The sequence below is a fragment of the Plecotus auritus genome, assembly GCF_963455305.1.
Source record: "Plecotus auritus genome assembly, chromosome: 9".
Classification (NCBI taxonomy): Eukaryota; Metazoa; Chordata; class Mammalia; order Chiroptera; family Vespertilionidae; genus Plecotus; species Plecotus auritus.
The window spans coordinates 15,066,022-15,087,556 of NC_137783.1; the positions used below are offsets into that span (position 1 = coordinate 15,066,022).

General features: G+C 40.8%; 1 protein-coding gene across 4 annotated transcripts in view; it reads left to right on the forward strand.

Annotated features, from left to right (window-relative positions):
- Positions 1-21,535, forward strand: part of SORCS1 (sortilin related VPS10 domain containing receptor 1) — a gene marked incomplete at its 3' end in the record, with an annotated part of 485,219 nt that overhangs the window by 345,072 nt on the left and 118,612 nt on the right. For all 4 annotated transcript variants that reach the window (XM_080641532.1, XM_080641530.1, XM_080641531.1 and 1 more), the window contains exons 7-9: positions 8,165-8,283; positions 10,872-10,961; positions 17,561-17,740. In XM_080641532.1, the coding sequence (XP_080497658.1) occupies positions 8,165-8,283; positions 10,872-10,961; positions 17,561-17,740 (389 nt within the window). The remainder of the gene's footprint in view (positions 1-8,164; positions 8,284-10,871; positions 10,962-17,560; positions 17,741-21,535) is intronic.

Here is a 21,535-nt window from a genome sequence, read left to right on the forward strand (position 1 = left end):
AGTGCTAGTGGATACAATAGCAAGATAAAACTCTTTTCATATCAGCACATACAATTTAGCCACTTCATGAGGAATCACTACATAGATCCTCCTTATACAGTTTACTATAATTTAATAAGTCACTATCTTGTAAATAGATATATACATGTTTGGCTATTTCAAACAGTGCTGACACACATACACACATATTACTTATGTAGTTAGTGAGCATGCAAACTTATGTAAGTAGCAAGCACTGCTGAAAGAGAAGTTACTGGCATCCTGGATTTGAGTGTATATAAATATATTAAATTACTGTAGATGTTGTCACATCGCCCTCTGAAATTGTTGCATCAGTATACGCTCTCTCAAGATGAGAATGTCTGTGTTTGCAAGCCCTCAATCACCCAGGACACTATGAACGATTTTTTAAACAGAATCCATCTACTTAGTAGAATGCATGGCATTATCTGTATTGTTTTAAATTGCATTCATTGAATTAGGAGTGAGGTTAAGAATTTTTATTTTTTTTTCTTGGCTATTTGTATCTCCTCTCCAGTGAACCTTCAAAAGATATAAAATCTTGTTCATGATCTAGATAAGATGGACACTTTGGCATTTATATAAAAATCGAAAAATATCAACATTACATCCCCCCCCCCCGCCAAAGTCCCATCACTATCTCGCAAAATGACCCTGTTGGGCCCCACATTTCAGAGCCTTCATTTACCTTCTTTTTCAATCAGTTAATTTAGTCATAGCTTCAAGGGAAGAGGTTAGAAGTTTGCATTTCTGCTCAGCCTCAGACTGATAGCTCCCACCACTTGCCCACACCAAACAGGTGCCTTTGTCCTCCTATCCTCATGTCAAGCATCAGAACTAGCTAGTACAGAGGCACCTGACACTTTGCTTTTCTCTCTAGCAATGTCATTTTGATCCCGTTTTTCATTCTGTAAACGTCTCTAGGTCTCAATTACTCCTGATTTCAACTTGGCTTCTCTGATTTAGTAGCCGAGAGGCAACCTTGAAAACTAACTAGAAAAGCATGAAATAAGGTAACATAAGCTTCCACACACAGCAATGGAAAACCTGAGTGGGGATGTGCAACCACAGGCTCAGCTGAGCAGCTCTCACATCTGGTTCTTCATACCCAGTTTGTGCTGTTTCCCCTGCATCCTGCCTGTCCACCCATCTGTGCAGAGACCTGTGCCCTTGAGGATTAGATGACAGAAGTGCACAAGAGACACTTGTCATTCCCCAGCCTCAACTCCAGCACAGAGGTCTAGGTTTCTGTCGGGCTTTCAGGATCCCCAGCACACAGTAGCACCAGGTTCACATAACGTGTGTGTGGCAACGTCCAAGTGTTTGGAAAATTCCTAATGCTTCTGACTCCTGCTTTAAAAAAAAAAAAAAAAAAGGAGCATCATAAAGACTGGGGCACTTTCTCAGGCATCTCCTCCTTTCCCTACATATTCTCAGGCAACACTGATGCTAGTCCCATGCTTTGTATTCCTCTCATTTGCCTGGGATACTGCAAGAGATACTTCTCATCTGCACTACTTACACCAACTCTTGGAAGTAGGCCCTGTTGTTATTTTCCTCATTTTAACTCTGAAAAAAACGTGACCTGCAATGATTAAATGTTTTTGCTGTTGCTTCGGGGCTAGAATTTGAAGCCAGGTCTAGCTCACTCCAGACCTATTATTCATTCATTCAATAAATATTGTTGGACATGTATGCTCCGGTAGGAGCTCTTCTAGGCATGAATGATGGATAGTAGGGGCCATTGTAAAGGCCCTGCTCTCATAGAGTTTACCCTTTACTTAGGGGGACAGATTATAAACAAATGGATAATGCTGGGTGGTGATAAGTTCTAGAAAGAAAAACAAAGCAGAGGACTCTCTGGTAAGGTGACATTTGATATTTTAGCCAGTTCCTTATGGAAGTAAGGGAGAGGGCTATGTGTCTGCCTGGTGGAAAAGACAGATGGAATAGGACATGTGAAGGATATGGAGTATGGGCACGCTTGGCATGGTGAGGGATAGCAGGCAAGCCTGGTGGCTAGAATAGAGAGAGGGTAGCAAAAGGTATCATAAGTCTTTGTTTATTTTAGTGACAGTGGTGTGGTAGGCAGGGATTGTACCTTATTGATCTTTGCCAAACTACTACCACAGTCTAAGTATGATATTCAGTGTGGAGGGCACCTACATGGGAATTGGCATTCCCCTGTCTTCCCTCTCATGTTCCCAATTTCTAGCCCCGTGCTTGGTGAAAGAATATGATCCCAGAACTTTCTCTGTAATAGCCGTGGCCTTCTGAATGTCCAAAGGCTAACATTCAAAGGCAAGGTTTAGAAAGTCACACTAGATCAAAATCAAGAGACTTCCTAGAAGAAACCACTGCCATGAGCTCCTCACCAAAGAAGACCATTTGGTCTAAGTGTGTAATTTTCACAGAAATGTCTTCTCCTCTGAATACTCTCTCAGGGGCCAAGGCTCGAGCTTTGCTTTTGAAGATCTCAATTTCTAACTGGCACATGCCAGAGAAGGCTCTAGAGCCTTGATGGGAATGAGCACAAGCACGTCGACACATGTATGCCCACATGCATGCACACCTGTGTGTGTTGGGTGGGAACATTTAATAAGAATGTTCTAAAACAAATAATAGAACCATAGAATGAACAAAAAGAAGACTTATCTGCAGAGGTATGTTCTCCTTAAAGTTAAAAATTAATGGGGGGATGGAGGGATCTTCACAGTACTCATGCTTGCCTACACAGTTTATCGTTTTGTTTGGAATTAACCTTTTACAGTATTAAAGCATATGAAAAGACTTGGTGCTAACTAAAGATTTGTTGACTGAGAGAATCAATGGATAGAGTCGTGGAGATCTGTGAGGTATAGTTTCTGCTCTGTCATTTACTAGCATATGGGCTTCTACAAATCTCATCCCTAAGTCTGGAGTGCTTCACCTGCGAAAAGTACCTCTTTCTCAATTTTTGACGAAGTTACAAAAGAAAAAGCAAGTGCTCTATTTAGAATAGTTCCTGACCCAGAGGAGAGGTCCTTTGGTTATTCCGGAGGTTAATGCTGTTGCAGATGCCATCAGTGGAGACAGGCTGGGCAGGGAGAGGTCTGCCTGAGCTTCAGGAGAAACCCCGCAGAAGAAGGCCCAGGAAGGATATGGACAGGGCAACAGGACCAGAAAAGACAGGTCAAACCAGGGGAACTCTGTGAATGAACATAGGGTCTCCGCCTGGAGTGGACACGCTGTTTAGACATAGCAGAAGGCCTGAAGTCACAGACTTGCCAGCATCAGGGAGCTTTTTCTGGGCAGGAATGGGAGGAACCAGGTTTTAAGGGATAAAGCATAATAAAGACCTGTCAAGGCATAAAGTAATAATCTGTTTTTTGACATCCTTTTTTAATTCTAAAACTCTAATAACCTTCATTGTATCACTTAGCCAGTGACCGCAGAGTCACACAGTTTGTTGGAGATGGAGGTGGGATCTAGAATGTCACTGCAGCAGGAGGGAGAGCATGCAGGACAACACAGCCGCAGGCAGGCTGGCCTGTGCACTGGGTGCCAAGATCAAGTCCAGTTCTGCCCTGGGCACCACCTTAAACTGCCTGCCCAGCATAGTTGCTACCTATTATTCAAGGAGAATATTTTTCATGGCTTTTTGAAAAGTTACTTAAGAAAACTTTAACCTAAACCAAACATTGACTCCGGTAGAAATGTCTGTAATATACTTTACAGTGGGTTCCCTTGAGACACAGTGAGCAGTCCTCGTAATCAAGGAGGGAGTACTTCAACAACTACAGGCACCTGTTTAAGCACAGTCCAGCCAAGCACTGGACTGAACACACTTATTACAAACTAGTAGCCCTGCACACGAATCCATGCACCAGTAGCTCTCTGCGGGGCCTGGCTGCTCCGCACCCACCCACTGCCCAGAGGCTTTCCGTGGCCCAGAGGCCCATCCGCGGCTGGGCACGGAACACTTGCCTCATTGCCGCAGAGACGAAGCAAGCATTTCACCAGGCTGCTCACGCTGTCCACTCTCAGCGGCTGCCCCCCCCGGGACTGGGGGACTCCAGTGGGTCTGAGAGGACTGGGCACCAACATCTTGTGGCTATGGGCGCCGCCATCTTTGTGATGGAGTGATGGTTAATTTGCATATTACCATTTTATTAGATAGGATGTCACAGCCCCAAGCATGATGGCTCTTCTTTATCCCCACTTCACAGATCAGGCTCTGAGGTTGCAGCTAAACCCCTGCTCCTCTGCTCCAAGCCTGGCCTGTCAAAGGCAGCTTCCTTTAGATCTTTACGCATTTGGGAGGATGGGGATTCCATTATTCCAAATAGCAGCTGTTACAGAGTGAGAATGCTTGAAAAGAGCCACGCTGTGTCCTAATTACCTACGGCAAGGAAAACATCTGTGTGGGGAAAGTAATGAAATTAATTCTAAAGTCGAGCAGTTGCATACATTAATTGACGTTAATTAATGCCAAATTACAAGATACTTCCTATGGAATCACATCATGCACTCCCTGAAATTGAATATGAAAAGAGTTCATCATACTTAATGCTATCACTGCCAGCCTGAGGGGAGGGGAGTGAGAGCGATTGGTCCCTGGTTAGGAAGCACTGCCAGCTTCTCTGAGGCCATTAGGAGGAAAAAGGGAAGGAACCAGGAGCACTTGACCAAGGGCAGGCAGCACGACACTGAACCTTGCCCTTGGGCTTGAAATTTCACTTTGAGCAAGAAATGCTCTCCAGACCTCTTCCTGGGGCTTTTGTTGCATCACCCAGTTGTACATTTTGTGCAGTCAGCCCAAGGATGGGCTCATTGCAACAAGCCCCCCCGCCCCCATAACCCTCTACCCGACCCAGGTGAGGGGTGCTGACCAGAGACTTGAATGCACGTTGTCTGCCTCTCTCACGTCGCTGCCTCTATACTATTGTTGACATTTCGTATATATCTTTTATTCATTTTTCCTGTGCAAACATACTTCTATAGATATCTATATATATATACCTGGCACAAAATCGGGTCCATATGCACATATTTTGGTAACCTACTTTTAAGAAACTTTTATTTTGGAATAAATTTAAATAAACAGAAAAGTTTCTGAGACAGTACAGCTTTACCCAGCTTCTCCTAATGTTAACATTTTATAAAACCATGGTCTATTTTTCAAAACTAAAAAATGAGCATTGATAAAACATTATTAATTAGTAACCTCTGTTTATAATGTAAACTATATTAAGCATTTCTGTAAAACCTTATATGCTCTTCAGAAGCAAGATTTTAATAGCAGCTCCTTAAAAGAACTCCCTCACTTTTTGTTTACTGGACATGGATTTAAATGCCCCTTCCTAAACCAACCAGTGGTGAGAAAGTAAGTAGACCTTGAATGGGAATAGACCCAAGAGGATTATGGAAACTTCTCAATCACATGGAGAAAGGATAAGCCAACAAATCCATTTTGGCCTTTCCAGCAAAGAAACAGGAAGGAATGGGTATTGGACATGTCACCAACAGTACCTGATACAGAGATATAACTAGAGTACTCAAGTTCAGTTCAACCAGTCTTTTTAAGGACCTACTATGTGCCCAAGACTGGATAATATTTGTGAAAGAGAGTAAAAGAGAAAAACAGGAATTTTATCAATATTAATAACAAATGGCCTTCGTAAAAGTTTCAAAACATTTAGCATATATTTTATTTATTTCAGTTAATTCTTACAGCCACACTACAAGATAGTTGACATTGGCATCTCCATTATGAATGAAGGTGGCAAGATTCAGGAAGACCAAGTGATTTCCTTTGAACTATGCAGCTAATAAGTGACCACACCAGACAGAACTCAAGCCCAAGTCTCATAGTTACCAATTTCCATTGTTTTTATGACTTCAATGGGGGGGTCATAAAAGAAGAAGAGACAGGAAGCGAGTATGCTTTCCTTCTTATCAGCTTTTAAGGAACTTCTTAGGCTTATTTGGACAATGCTGCTGACAATTCAATATACAAAATTCAATATACAAAAACAGAAGTCAACTAAAAATTGTAAAAGGGTCTGATGGAGTGTGAAACTGTGAGGTAGAGATTTTGTGTGCTGTTCTTGGAAGGGTTAAGTCCCAGAAATTGTCTTCAAGGACAAAGACCTTGAGTTATGCCCTAAAATAGAACTATTATAATGTCTGTAAAAGAGGATAGGAAAAGATCAGTAGAAGGCTCTTCTTTAGTTTATCGTTGGAAGTGATTTCAGCAGAACTAGATGGATTAAAGGACTTGAGAGCTATCCCCATTTGTCATTTATACATGTGGCAGCCGGATGGAGGAAGGTTGAGGGTAAAGCTTTCCTCCATCAGTCATTGTTCAGATGGAGCACATGTGCTGGCCGCGCCTAGTGACTCTCCTGGTAGAATTCAGGGATAACCAGGTTCCTTCAGTAAACATGGTCCTGGCACTTTAATTAAAAGAAATTAGTGAATTATATCCAACTATATATGATATTGCTACCCCCATTCATGTAAATAAATATGTATTGATTTCTTTTATTTGAAAGAAAGGATATTTGCATACATCACTGATGTGTTAAAATCAAATTCATTAAGGATCAAAAAAGTAAAATGACTTTCTTTTTTCATTCAAAAAGATACATTCCAATAAAGAGGCATGTTTCAATGAATATTTATTGCCTACTATGTGCCAGTAATGTATTGAAACCCAGATATGTGCCTTTGACCTGGAATCAAACCTGAGACCTATGGTGCGCAGGCCAACACTCTAACCACTGCGAACACAGGCCAAGGCAGGAGAACATTTTAAGTAGAGGAAATACATATAAAAAGTCTTTAAAGTGGTAGGAAGTTTGGCCCACTTTCTGAACATAAAGTAGGACAGATTGGGGTCCTCAAAATACGGCCCGCGGGCCACATGCGGCCCGCCGAGGACATTTATCCGGCCGGCCCGCCGGGTGCCGCTGCCTGTCCTGCTTAGCAGCTGACTCGTCCCGGGCCCACAGTGCACATAGGAATTTGTTCATATTTTTTTTTAAACTATAGTCTGGCCCTCCAATGGTCTGAGGGACAGTGAACTGGCCCCCTGTTTAAAAAGTTTGGGGACCCCTGTCAGAATCACAGGTGGAAGAAGAAGGGATTAGCATGAGGGGAGGTTGGGTCGATAGACAGTGGAGGGTTTGAATTTATTCTAATGCCAAGGTGGCAAAAGGAGTTGTAAATAATGAAGTGACATCCGAATAGTAGAGAGAACAGAATGGTGGTGGTTGAAAGCAAGGACAGCCTCCCTGATACAATATATGTCCAACAAAGATCAAAATTATGAGTTATATGTTTGTCATCTGGCTTAGAGTCTTAGATGGGAGTTGAGGCCTTAATTTATTCATCTACAAGATGAGAACATCGTTTTTGACTCAGGAATCCCTTCTGTATTCTGTTTCACTTCCAATTAATAGTAGAAGGAAAAACCTTTATCTTGACATAGAGCCTTCTTATTTATGACAGCAGCACTTCTAGCGTGAGATGATTGATGATTGCATATATAGGTGTGCATTTTTCTGTTTGTTAATCAAAGGTCAAAGTATGGCAGTGAAGCCTACTGAGAAAATATACTATGAAAGCATAAGTATTTGCCCAGCCAGTGTTGTTTAGCCATTGAGCATTGACCCTTGAACTGGAAGGTTGCCATTTGATTCTGGTCAGGGCACATGCTGGGTTTGTGGGCTTCGATCCCTTGTTATAGGGGGCTTGTAGGAGGCAGCCAATCAATGATTCTCTCTCTTTCATTGATGTTTCTATCTCTCTCATCCTCTCCCTTCCTCTCTCTGAAATCAGTAAAATAAAATAAAAAGAAAGCTTAAGTAATATTTTCAGTTTTTGAAAATACTTTCATTTGGTTTAAACGGGAAAGAAATGAATTAAGGAGAATTTAGTGTTTAGGATGGCAGAGGCGCTGGGAGATAGCAAGTGAGTAAAATCATAATGACAATAATGATAACAATGATGACAACAATAATGTGGTTAACAGAGAATGTGAGGTTTATTTAAATACTTGGAGGTAGCAAGGGAAATAGAAAATATATACTCAGACTTGAATTCTCTGTGTGTGCACATATCACCCTCCTGTTTTTTTGTGTTTTTTTTTTTTCCCCAGATTCGCAATACCTGACTTGCCGCATGCAGAACTGCACAGAGGCCAACAGAAATAGACCTTTCCCGGGCTACATTGACCCGGACTCCTTGATTGTGCAGGATGATTACGTGTTTGTTCAGGTGGGAAAGATCCACTTTTACTGATTGTCTCAAAGACCTTTTCCTCTTTCTGTCCCTAATGCAGCCCCGCTTGCCTGCTTCCTCTCCCTTTAGAGGAAAGGAAAAAGAACAAAAAGCATTATCTTTTCAACAAAAGGAACATTACCAAGCATCAGATCTCCTCTACTAACAGAATATTAATGAGTTCATTTGGCCAGTATGTGGAGGACCTTATCAGCCCTAGTCAGGGGTCAGGGAGGCACAGCGCAGAGTGCTGTTCATCCCTCTCATATGCATTCTGAGGAGCTCCCAGCAGCCATCAGTGGGCTGAGCAGAAATATCCATCTCTTCCTACCAGGAGAATGGCCAGCCCATCAGCCTCCTCCGCAATATCCAGTTTAAAAATAGAGAGGCAGCTAGGAAGAGGAAGCAGTGGGGTGGCTGGAGGTAGTGGGAGCAGAGAAAAGGTGGTAGTAATCAGCCATTATTGTCGTGCCCTGACTGTGATTAGGATGAAGAGAATTTAGATGAGATGTATTCAGACAGGCTTGGCACCTCCTCAGAGAGTGGGAAACAGCTTGAGTAGCTGAGGTTTCATGAATGTTTAGAAGAGACAGGAAGCGAGTATGCTTTACTTCTTATCAGCTTTTAAGGAACTTCTTAGGCTTATTTGGACAATGCTGCTGAAATTTCAATTATTTCTTTCTATGTTAAAAATTGTAAAGATATAATTGCTAACGTGTGTGTGTGTGTATGTATACTCTCTCTAGATGTACTCTATATACGTATAGATTTAAACCTACACACACAAATACTTATGATTCACTAAGCTTGAACCACAATATTTTAGAAAGAAACTATAATTTAGAATATTTAATCCAATGATTTGAAGAAGCAAATAAATGTTCAAAATGCCTAACATCAGCCTATGTACTTTAAAAATGTTTCATAAATGATTACACACACACACACATGAACACTTTCTTTTTCTTCAGGGAAATGAGTAATGAGCACTCTGATAACTTCAGCATCAATTATCAAGTGACATTGAAATGGTTACACATGTTGGTTCTCTCTCTAATTTATTTCTCTCAGTGTTGCTTCCTGGAACTTTTTTCTCTTTTTTAATAACCATTTATAATCTACATATACGACTTACAGATGAGAATCAGTTCTGCATTTAGAGTTTTTCATATTTTTCTAACCATGCCACTGTGAACGACCCTGCAACTCATCACTGGGACCAGGAGGTGATCTGGCCACATATTGCTGAATATTTTAGTCTTTTTATGGGTCTGGTGAACATCACTCAAAGTATATATTGGCATTCTGAGTATGCAAACTCCAGAAACTTATATGGGTTAAGAGTGGCTACAGGAACTCAAAAATAGAATAGATTAGTGGTTTCCAGGGAGTAGGAAGTAGGGAAATGGGGAGATGTTGGTCAAGGATACAAATTTCCAACTATACGATGACTAAGTTCTGGGATCTAATACAGAGCATGGTGACTATATCACACACACATATAATAATCTTAATTAAGTGAAGGCATGGAGGTGTTAACTAACCTTATTTGTGGTAATTATTCTGTGCAATATATATGTACCAAATCATCACATTTTACACATCACTCTTATATATGTCAGCGATTTTCAACCTTTTTCATCTCGTGGCACACATAAACTAATTACTGCAATTCCATGACACACAAAAAAATATATTTCTTGCGGACCTGATAAAAATTAGGTAAACTTATGACTCACGGCGGACAACTACTGTTGTGTTGGCTGTTGTCATTTTTTAATTTGAAAATCTAAGGGAAAAATGTAAGTGCCCATGACTAATAGTCAGGTATTGCATATTTTTAAAATGTTGGGGATATACCGGTTGAAAATTGCTGGTATATGTCAATATCTCAATAAAGCCAGGGGAAAAAGAGTGACAACGGAGAGAGAGATTGGCAGTGGTACCCTTAATACTCTGCACGGAATGGTGCTCATGCTGAGGTAGACACCACACCCTACTCGCCCTCCCTCACACCCATGGGGTTCATTGGACTCTATGTGCTGGACAAACTTGGGGAAGGTTGCTCAGAATCAATTCTCAGAGATAGAGATCTCTGAACCATCTAACGTGTCAGCCCTGCTGTGTGTTGGACATGCTCCCAGCCATCAGTGTCACAGCCACACACTGGAATCAGTGCCCAGAGATGTGGAACTTGGACCGCTTCCTTCTGATATGACTGGGGACCTGTCTGCATGGCCATAGTCTTGGGGCTAGATAGCTGGGCTGCTGATGGACATTGATCCAATATCCCTCGAGGCTTGTATCTTGAAAAGTTCATAATCACTGAAAATGTTTCCTGGCTTCTGAGCCACAGTGCAAATTGAAGAATTGTATTTTTGTCCAGTGGGTTCCATCTGGGCCTCTGACCAACTCACATGCACTGTTTAAGTTGTTTTTGAACTGAAAGCTAATTCCTTACACTTGTCCATGGTAGCCATTCACACTGATGTGTTGGCAGCGACCTCCTCTCGTTCAGTGGCTGTTCTTCCAGGGCCTGTAACTGTTACAGTAGCTCCTCTTACAACTGTGTGTTTCCGGTCCAGCTGACGTCCGGAGGACGGCCGCATTACTACGTGTCCTACCGAAGGAATGCATTTGCCCAGATGAAGCTGCCCAAGTATGCTCTGCCCAAGGTATGACCTGAATCATTCTTCATTTTAGTGTTTCCTCTGATTCATATAGTCCTGTCGCTACCCTCTTTCCCAAGCATCTTTCCGTCTCTCATTGTCATGTATTTATTTCCATCTACCATCTCTGTTTCTCAAGTTTACTTGGCCTCACTTTTTTTTGGCCAATCTTATCACTCTCCTTTCTCAGCTCGCTCTCGCTCTCTCTCTCTCTCTCTCTCTCTCTCTCTCATCCTTCCTATAGGAGCATCTGAATAAATAAATTGATAACTGATTTGCCTTTCAATAGTAAAGATTTTCAAGCAGTAGGTTTTCTAGCACTACAGAATACAGTGTTTCAGTGCAATGGGTATGATATGTTTTTATCTCAATTTTTTTCTTATTAATTATTGAGAGGTGACACACCTATATGGTATCCAACCTTGTGTTTCAGTGCAATGGGTATGATATGTTTTTATCTCAATTTTTTTCTTATTAATTATTGAGAGGTGACACACCTATATGGTATCCAACCTTGCTTTCTCTTCCAGTGGAACTTGACACAGGTTGTCTTTAGAGTTCTGAGTCACAGCTAATTTTTCAGACTGCCCCAAATATGTACGCCTTTCTAAACAGTGACTGATAAGAGTTACAGACCCTCAACTGTGGAAGTCCCTGGCTCTTTCCACACACTCTGAGGAACTGCGTTAATATGGAGCACCACCTAGTGGAGGTCAAGCTGACTTGGGAGCTCAAAGCTTCAGATCTGCGGTCTTGCTGCCATTGTGTGTTCTAAGAGTGGCCATAAATTGTTAATGCATTGGACCTTGATTTTAGAGCAACAGTGATGTGTGTGGCTGGAAGACAGAGACTGTGTAAATATAGTTACAGCTCAGCTTTGAGACCTTTGGGTTGAACAAAGTACATAAAGTACTTGCTTTTGATGGAGTTGTTATGACTCTTGTATTTTTCACCCATAACTTTGTTGTATGCTTGTCTGGACCTAATACCAGCACACTGCCCAGGAAATCAGGTGACAGATATAACACAAGAGCTCCTCTTCTAGGAGAGCCAATGGTAGCTAGTTGCTCTGGCTTCTCCAGGCAGAATTCTCCCTTCTGGCCATCACTCTGTCCTCACCCCTAGCATCGTGAAAGGTGAGCTGTAAACCTCAGCCCATTAGAGATAATAATACACATTAAATTGCGCTATTAACTGCAAAGAACTATATTCATGTTAGTAGTTATTATGTTCAGTTGCTAAGAGATTCATGACAGCAGTAATTGCCCAGAACTAACTATATGTCTCTACCTGTGTACATTTAAATCCTCCTTGCTCTTGATTTGGCTTAAAATTGTTACCAAAGAGACGAGCTTACAGCTTTGGGGTGTGCCTAGATGAGATTTGGGTAAAGTCAGTAGGTAAAGGGAAACTAAGTGTTGTTAAAATTTCCTTTGATAATCTCTTAGAAAGGTCCTTGGGGGAGGTGAACATGGTACCTCACTACGTCCAACAGACCTGGTTTTTCTGTCTCTTGAGCATAGAAATAAATTGCTGTTTCTTTGATTGACCAGCAAATAAAGCAGTTGGCTTACAAGATTTAACACCTTTAAAGAGGAGAATTATACTCAATGCAATGAAATACTCTTGTTCAAAATGCATGAGGAAATTGAGACGAACTTAGTAAATAGCAGATTCAAGTCACTCATCTCATGCTCACTGTTAGAGATACATTTTTTAAGTGGAATAAGTCTCAGCCAAACTAAATTTGATTTGAAGCAGCATTGAGGCTAGTGCTTAAGTCTCCAGACTCCCAAACTAGCATTCTTTGTATTATACCTTTCTTTTCTTAGGATAAATCAATGTATTCTATTATTGGAAGATAGTAGTATCCCCCCAAATTTTGATAAGCTGAGGACACCATGAAAAATTTTCCCATTGTCTTGAGGAACCCCAGAAATGGTAGTTTAAAGTCAAAGAAACATCCTTGCACCTATTGGAGAATATGAGGAAACACACACCTTGCATTTCTCGTTCAGAGCCATCACACAGATCACTGGTGACAATTGCCCCTGGTGGCATGGAGCCAATCCAGAAGGACAAGTTTGACTTTACACCTGAATCGCTGTCTGTCTCCACCTCCTATTCTCCCACATGTGCCTGTCCAGTTACTCAGGCTCATCTGAGCTCTGAGGGTAGAAGGCAGTGATTAACTTTAACTTGTCCCTTTATAGCAAATGAATGTATTCTTTGGTCCAAGTGGGTAGGTACTATTTAAGGCAATGAGATGCCTCATTACAGTCCCATTACCCCTTCAAAGAGCCCACTTGGTGGAGTGATCCGCAGTGAAGGTGCGAATATTTTAAGGCCCTCTATCAAAGCCAGGGCTGCTGTGGCTGGAAATGAACAAAGCTTTGTGTCCCCCAAAGCAATTGAGACAAACCAGCACTTTCATGCCCAAATTTTCTTTAATCATCCACTGCCATTGCATCAGCTCTTGAAACACCATGGTTACACAGAGCTATGTCAAAAACACACACACGCAGATTGAATATAATGGTCAAGATGACCAGAGAGGGGGGAGGGGGAGAGTCTAATATCACTGTCACCGTTAGAGCATGAGTCTTACCAGACAGGGAGAGACACTGACAATTTCCTTCCCTTAACTTACTTGGAGCTCATTCTGAGCTACTCAAGTGAGATAAATGAGGCAATACATATGAAAGTGCTCTGAGCATTTCGGAGGACAGATACTCTATAAAAGCAAGGTAATATTATTATTAGTATGGATCTAGTTGTCTGTGTGGTAGAAGATCGATGCGAACTGGGGTATGGGTTGTGCAAAGGCTGTTCGATTCACAGCAGGAGAACAGAATTCCAGACCTACATCTGCCACGACTCTGCTTTGAAACCTGGGCTGGTTTACCAATTTCTCTTTCCCTGTTTTTGTTTGTGTTCTTTCTTACATTTTTAAAATAAGGAGTTTGGACTCACGACCATATGTTCTCACATGTGATACTCAGAATAAAATGTCCTTAGAGATGATTCATGAAAATTTGATTCTATGACCAAATACATTAAAAAAAAGAAATAAAATCTATTATTTGTTCCTTGACTAGAGAGTAACAGTAGCTAGCTGGTATGTTGAAGGTTCTAGGTCTAGGACGTCTTGTGAACAAGAAACCTATATAATTCAGCATTAATTAAGCCATTTTACCAAAGGACCCATTTTTTTTTTAATCTATTAAAAATCTAACAATGCAACCGGTACTTTCCTATGGCACAGACTTTGGGCAAGACTGTAATAGAAGATCTCAAGGATCACTTCTAGGTCTATAATTCTGTGGCTCAGGAAAAGCATTCAACATAGCGTGCTACCTAGTATAAAGAGCGAAAGAGCACCTTTTCCTGATAAAGGAGGTGGATGTAGGCAAGAAGAAGTAATAAAGACGTCATTTAAATTTGTCAAATCTTCCAATTAAAATACTTAAGACCAAAATCATTTAAAAATTTTTTTTCAAAGGCCCTGGCCGGTGTGGCTCAGTTGGTTGAGCATCACCCCATGCACTGAAAGGTCACCTGTTCGAATCCTGGTCAGGGCATATACCTAGGTTGTGGGTTCATTCCCTAGTCAGGGTGTGTACAAGAGGCAATCAGTCAATGTTTCTCTCTCATGTTGATGTTTCTCTCTATCTCTCTTCCTTTCCCTTCCTCTCTCTCAAATCAATAAAAACATATATTTCTTAAATTGTTCAGTGTATGTAATTAGATTATATGGAGAGAAAGACATCTCATCTTGGTCCTTATCCAGAGGTAGTCACTTTAATCTGCTGTTATTATCTGCTGTGATTATATGAATAGTACTCTGAGTGACGTAAACACTTTATGTGTCTACATTTTCAGTTCAACATCCCAAAACTAAAGGTTCAAGTGTGCGGCATGGTATAGAGATAGATGTACTGTAGCCCCTGGGATTATTTAATGAGATTTCTCTTGTGACCCAGACTTCAGAGGTTCACCAATGTACACCTTGACTCCAAAGGCACAGGAATGAGTTTCGTAGGGGCCAGATTATTGCCGGAGTACCTTAACTTGAATGGAGAGATGACACTGTATCCCACTGACAAGGAAGGGAACCTGGTTTGGGAGTAGTTATTGAGGATTCTAAATGCCAGGGTAAGGCATCTGGTCTTTATTCTATAGGAAATGGGGAGCCATAGAAGGTTATGCTCTCCATGGTTGACTGGCCCTTGCATAATTTGCACAGCTAATTCCCTCCATTAGAGAGGAACAAAACCCTTGTGTGAACCAATTTTTGTAGAGTATGTTAGTTAGCACCCTAGCATTGGCTGCAAACAGGAAGGCCACATGGACCTTGCTTAATCAACAAAGGGGATGTCAGGGCTCGCTTAACTGAAAATCGCTAGCGAGTGGAGCAGATGTTCAGTGCTTTGAACTCCCTAGAGCTGATATAATCCCACCCCACCACCCCCCAGGTCCATGGAAGGCCCATGAGAACTCCTGAGGCTCAGAGTTTAGTTCACAGTTAAGTTACAGAGCCCAGATTTGAACTCAAGCAGTTTATTTCAGAGTCCATTTTTTAAAACTTTTTTTTTTAATATATTTTATTGATATTTCACAGAGAGGAAGGGAGAGGGATAGAGAGCTAGAAACATCGATGAGAGAGAAACATCGATCAGCTGCCTCCTGCACACCCCACACTGGGGATGTGCCCGCAACCAAGGTACATGCCCTTGACCGGAATCGAACCCGGGACCTTTCAGTCCGCAGGCCGACGCTCTATCCACTGAGCCAAACCGGTTTCGGCCAGAGTCCATTTTTTAAAATCATTTTGCTCTATTGTCCTCTTGAACCAAAAACTTTACAGGTGGGGCAGGCTTTTAAGCTGTCCACATTCAAAGACAAAGAATGTCACAGAATTTGGCCTCTCTTCTCTACCTTTCTAGACTATTTTCTTCAGGATTAACTTCATCTTCTACCTCAAAATATGTGTCATCAGATCTAGACTTTAGAAAATTCTTACTGTTTACAAACCAATAGTAAGAGATGCTTTTTCCCCACTCTAATAATTCCAGATTCATGTGTTACTGTTTTTGCTTAGATCATATATTCAACACTGATCCAATTGCTATCATCAGGGAAATTAGATGTGTTGTTGATTACATTGATTCAATGGGAAGGATTTATTTTGGCCTTCCCACTCTGGATTAATTCTACAAAAGCTTTACCAAACTCTAGGCCTGAGGAATACAAAGCCCTATAGATAAAGACTTCTTCCTTCTAGGGTCATTTGAGTTCACTTTGATCAAGGCTGAAAAAGAGGGAGTCACTTGTTCCTCTATGTCTAAAGCACAGTTAGAGCTGAATTGCTGATGGATTGAATGATTGGTTGATTGATTGAGAGAACAGAGACATATATTACAAGGAGAAAATCAGGTTAGAAGGTAGGTAGAATTTTGCTGTACTGGAATTTTGACCAAGGAAGATTGACAGATCTCCTGAAGCTTTTCAAGGGTAGAGGAAGGTTCATCTGGGAAAGCTTGAGTACCAAGCTACCCAAAGGCCAAGAATCTTTCCTTGTTCTATCTTTGTGCTTATGTATAATTTTGTTGTTTTGCTTTGATTTTTGGTTTTTGAAAGTTATATCAATGTCTACCACCTTGGGCAAACAGCACATGGACAGACATCTCCTAAGGGAGACAGCAAGCCTTGATCTGTGTCTGCTTTTCTCTGAATATCCACTTCTCTGGAGTTCTGAATAGGGGAAGAAGGAATTGAAATTCCCACCCCAGGAACATCTGCTCACTGCCCTCACATTACCTTTGCCTTCTTTTTATCTTCCAGGACTACCAGGGTATGAAAACATCATCAATTATGCAGTCTCTCTCTTTTTTTCCTCTTTTACTTAAGGTTTCTTGCTGAACTCAGAGTAAAGGTTTAGATAAGGAGCTAAGTCCTTGAACACACATTAACATGAAAATTAGTGCTTTGCTTTCTCGGGTGAACATTATTCCTCAAGGGCTTCTGGGGGTTGCTGAACCTTTGGGCAGTGCTTCTCAATTTTTATTGTGCATGTTAATCACCCATGGATCTTATTAAAATGCAGATTTTGATTCAGTAGGTGAAACTTGAAGTTCTGTGTGTCTAACACACTTGCAGGTGATGCCCATACTGGTCTTGCCAGGTTTCTCTCTGTCCCTCCAGATTTTTATGAAGAAATGTACCCCATATAATCCTTCTGAGCATGCACCATGTTGTGCTTGGCAAATATATCCGAATGACTGATTCTCCAAAGGCATACATATTTGAGAAAGTATTCTTCAATTATCTAATGAGACAGTTAAATTATAACTGAGCTACCAAGCATCTCTCTGTCCTATTTTCTCATGACCCTGCTGCCTAACCCCATACAAGAGGAAGGAAATACATGAATAACACTTAACTAATTAATTATTACATCACTAATACGTGAAAGGAAAATCTCTACCTTCCCTTATGGTTGCCTAAGTGCCTATTTTGGTACTCCTCATTAGATTCTATGCTGTTTGGATGCATGTCAAGTTCATTTATAAAATTCTTCTTCACTTTCCTGTGTTTTTATTTAGGACATGCACGTCATCAGCACAGATGAGAATCAAGTGTTTGCAGCGGTCCAAGAATGGAACCAAAATGACACCTACAATCTCTACATCTCAGACACCAGAGGTGTCTACTTCACCTTGGCCTTGGAGAATGTCCAGAGCAGCAGAGGCCCTGAGGGCAATGTCATGATCGACCTTTATGAGGTATGTCACAAGGCACGTGTGGTCCTGAGCCACTCCAGTGCCTGGACTGGCTAATGAAGGCCCAACACTGGCTGTTCCCTCCATCATTTTGATATGAGCAAATTATGTGGCCTCCCTCCATCATTTTGATATGAGCAAATTATGTGGCCTCATTCCATTTGGGAGAGGGAGTGAGTTGCAGAACATTTGTAATACAATCCACAGAACAGCTCTGGAAAGGATCCTTTGTTCACCAAGTCCAGGAAGCCCCAGAGGACTTGGAGAGCATCAAGGGAAGCAGTGAAGCAATTAAAGGGTTTAAACAAGAGCCTGATGGTGTTGTCTGTCAGTGGTTGTATGTCACCTTATGAATCAGGAGGTCACAGTTCGATTCCTGGTCAGGGCACTTGCCTGGGTTGTGGGCTCGTTCCCCAGTAGGGCACATGCAGGACGCAATCGATCACTGATTCTCTCTCATCATTGATGTTTCTGTCTCTCCCTCTCCCTTCCTTTCTGAAATCAATAAAAAAATACATATATATTTTAAAAGAAGGATTTGAACAAGATTCACAGAGTATGCAATTTGAAAATAGTCTTGAGAGGCCAGCAGGGTATCAGGATGTAGAGCAAAGGGGACAGTGGTCCCTTATCTCTGTCTGAGGAAAAGAAGGGAGGAGACACCTTTGCATTGCATCAGAAGACACTCCCTTGGTCTTGAACACCTTTCTAACTAGGTAACCTCCACTGGCTAACTGCCTGTCTCTCAGAGGAACAGTGAGTGAGATAAGATTAATAGGTCTTTCTTTCCTAAATGATGGATGGAGGGGGACAGAGCAGAGTTTCCCAGTCCTCCTTAAGGAACTTTGGCCCTTTGTCAAAATGACCAAGATTGAAAATAAAAACCTATATGTTGGATCAGTTAGCTTTTATGGCAAACACCAGTGCTCTAATTGCCATTTAAGGCACAGTTAGGTAGAAAGAAAGCAGCTATTTTGAATGGATTTTAGCCATTTGTCAGTCTCATCTTGTGCTATGAATGATTTATAATGGCTTATAATGACCCATTTAAAAACACATTTAGAATGTGGGACGTTTAATCATATGCCTATATTCTATGTGAAAAATATTCTAAAACCGATTCAAATATGTGCAGTCATAATGATGCTATTGTTTGGCTGAGTGTAAGTTCTGAAGGTCAAGGGGTTGTATAAGGAGAAGTGTGTATCCAGTATGTCAAAAATATAAACCAATGTTTCTGAAGAAATTTAAATTTATCATTTTAATTTTCTGAATGCTGTCTATACTCATTCTCCTCTAGGAGTTCTTAGGGATTTTCTTCCAGTAGTTAAACTTCTCTGTATGTACAAAGGCATGATAACACACTATATGCGCAATTCAGAGCCCAGGGATTTGTCATGGAAATTGTGGTAGACTAGCATTGAGTGTAGTGTGTGTATATCTTTAGAAAAACACTCTACAAACTTTTTTTTATATATTCACAAGTTTCTTCCACTTCCTTTTCTGCTCATGTTCCAGATAAATATAGCATCATAAATCTCTGCCTCAAACTAAACATGTATTTGGGAAAACATTTACATTTTCTGGTGATTTAGTTTCAAATTACTGTTGGATAAAATTGTGACTTAGAGTATGAATGTTGGAGTTAGGTTTTCTGGGTTTAAATCCTAGCTATACCACAGATATGTATTCTTGACACATATCCAGTAACTTCTGATACTCAGTTTCCTTATTGAAAATATGGAGATAAAACAGGGTGCCTACTTGACAGGGTTTCTCTGAGGATTAAACAAGTTAATCTTCTTGAAGTACTGTGAACAGTGCCTAAAATACTCAACAAATTACAGATAGCATAATTAATATTATTTTCCATGAGTTTAAGCCCAAGTATGATGTCCTATTTTTAAAATCTGCCCACATTGTGTAAATGTCTAACACATTTCCACTATTTCCGATCTCTACTTCTTCCCATATTGCAATTAGCATGGCCATATGACATTCTTTAACACCAACTAGTTGTCTCCTTATAAACAAGTGTAAATTGCTACATTTCTTTCCTCATTTGTAAATGTCTTATAAACATTTAAACTTTAAGGGTGTTGCATTGAAATGCCATGTGTTGTCTTGCTTTGATCCAGCACTTGCAATGGAAAGATCTTGCTCCATGTGTGGTATCTGCTGGTCTGAAGTCAAAGCAGCTTGATTCCCTGATCTTGTCTTTGTCCTGGGTCTCCCCCACCCCCCAAAAAACCAAATGTTTTCTGAAACATCAGTATTTGGGATTGTATTTGATTGTGACCAAGGGATGAATTCTTCCCTTTCTCATTATCTCCTCCCCTCTTCTCAACTCAATGTGGAAAAATTTCTCTGGACAAATTTCGTTTTCTGCCAAAATAGAGACCATTTTAATTCGTCCCTTGATGATAGAAAAGATGACAGGATTGGACAGGAATGACTTTGCAATGTCCTGTTATTTTAAACTGTTTTCTCAAATGGTTTTCTGAATGTAAACATCACTAATACAGGTACAGAATGAGAAGAAGAAACTGGGTGAGCTCTGGCCATGGCAACCATTCTTTGGTAATTCCTTGTATTTCCCCTTGTGTCTCTCTCGGTTGACTATCTGTAGAGGATCTGCTGGCTCTTATTAGTGTCACTGTGAGCAGTGGTGTGACTGCATTATGTAAAGGTGTTCTGCATCCTGGGGCTGGGAACAAGAGTCTTTCTTTTATTAGCCTAGTTCACTGCAACTTGAATCGAAATTGATGTGATCAGAATGGCAGTGCCAGATCTTCTGATTACCTAGATAGAAGGGATATTGGCTGACACAGAACCTGGCACCAGTGTTCCTTCAGTGTGATTGTTCTGGCTAGCAGGAAGCTGAGAACCAACCAGCATGAATTCCCCAGGAGAATTACAATGAATGATGAGCACTTAGAGATAAATGAAAAGTAAGAAAATCCGTAGCTGATTTAAAAAGAAGCAGAGATGAGCAGCATAGGAGGTGATGGGTGATAGAGAATACTAGTACATGTCTGCTCACCACTGTGGGTAACAGTGGTGACTTTTGATATGTGTTCTTTGTATGCCTGCCAATTACCTGCTAGTCCTGTATTAGTATGCTCTGTAAGCTAGTTTAGCAGAGGGAAACTATAATGTGTAGGTGTATGACGAGTCTGTGTATCAAGGATACATATTGTTGATGAGTCTTTGTGGGAAATGCAGAAGGAAGCACAGTTCTAATGAATATTAATCATTCTATTCCCACACACATCGGACCCTTGTGACAAATGTAGTTCTCTCTACACTAGAACATGTGTATGTGACAAGATAGGAGATAGGGAAATGTCAGGAACAAAGTGTTGCGGGGTCAGATTATATGGTTTAGTTATGGAATCACTAGACATTTCCCTCAGTATGGGTTATTCATTGAACATGGACCCCATTCAAGAGAATCAATAAACATGAGCCATTGGCTACAGAGCAATAGTACTAGAAACTGATTTTTGGTAATGAAAGAGCATAATAATAATAATAGTTAATATTTTGGGTGTCATTATGTGCCAAGCACTACATAAAAAACCATCAGTGAATATTTCATTCAATTCATATATTAGGGACTATAATTACTCCCATTTCACACATAAGTAAATGCAGGCAGAGAGAGTACAATCATTTTTGCAAGATTGCAAAGATAGTAAGTGGTGGATTTAGGATCTGAAGCCTACAGTATGCAAACTCTTAACTACAAACTATTTTGTGTCTCTGGAAACATCAGTATTTGGGGTTGTATTTGAT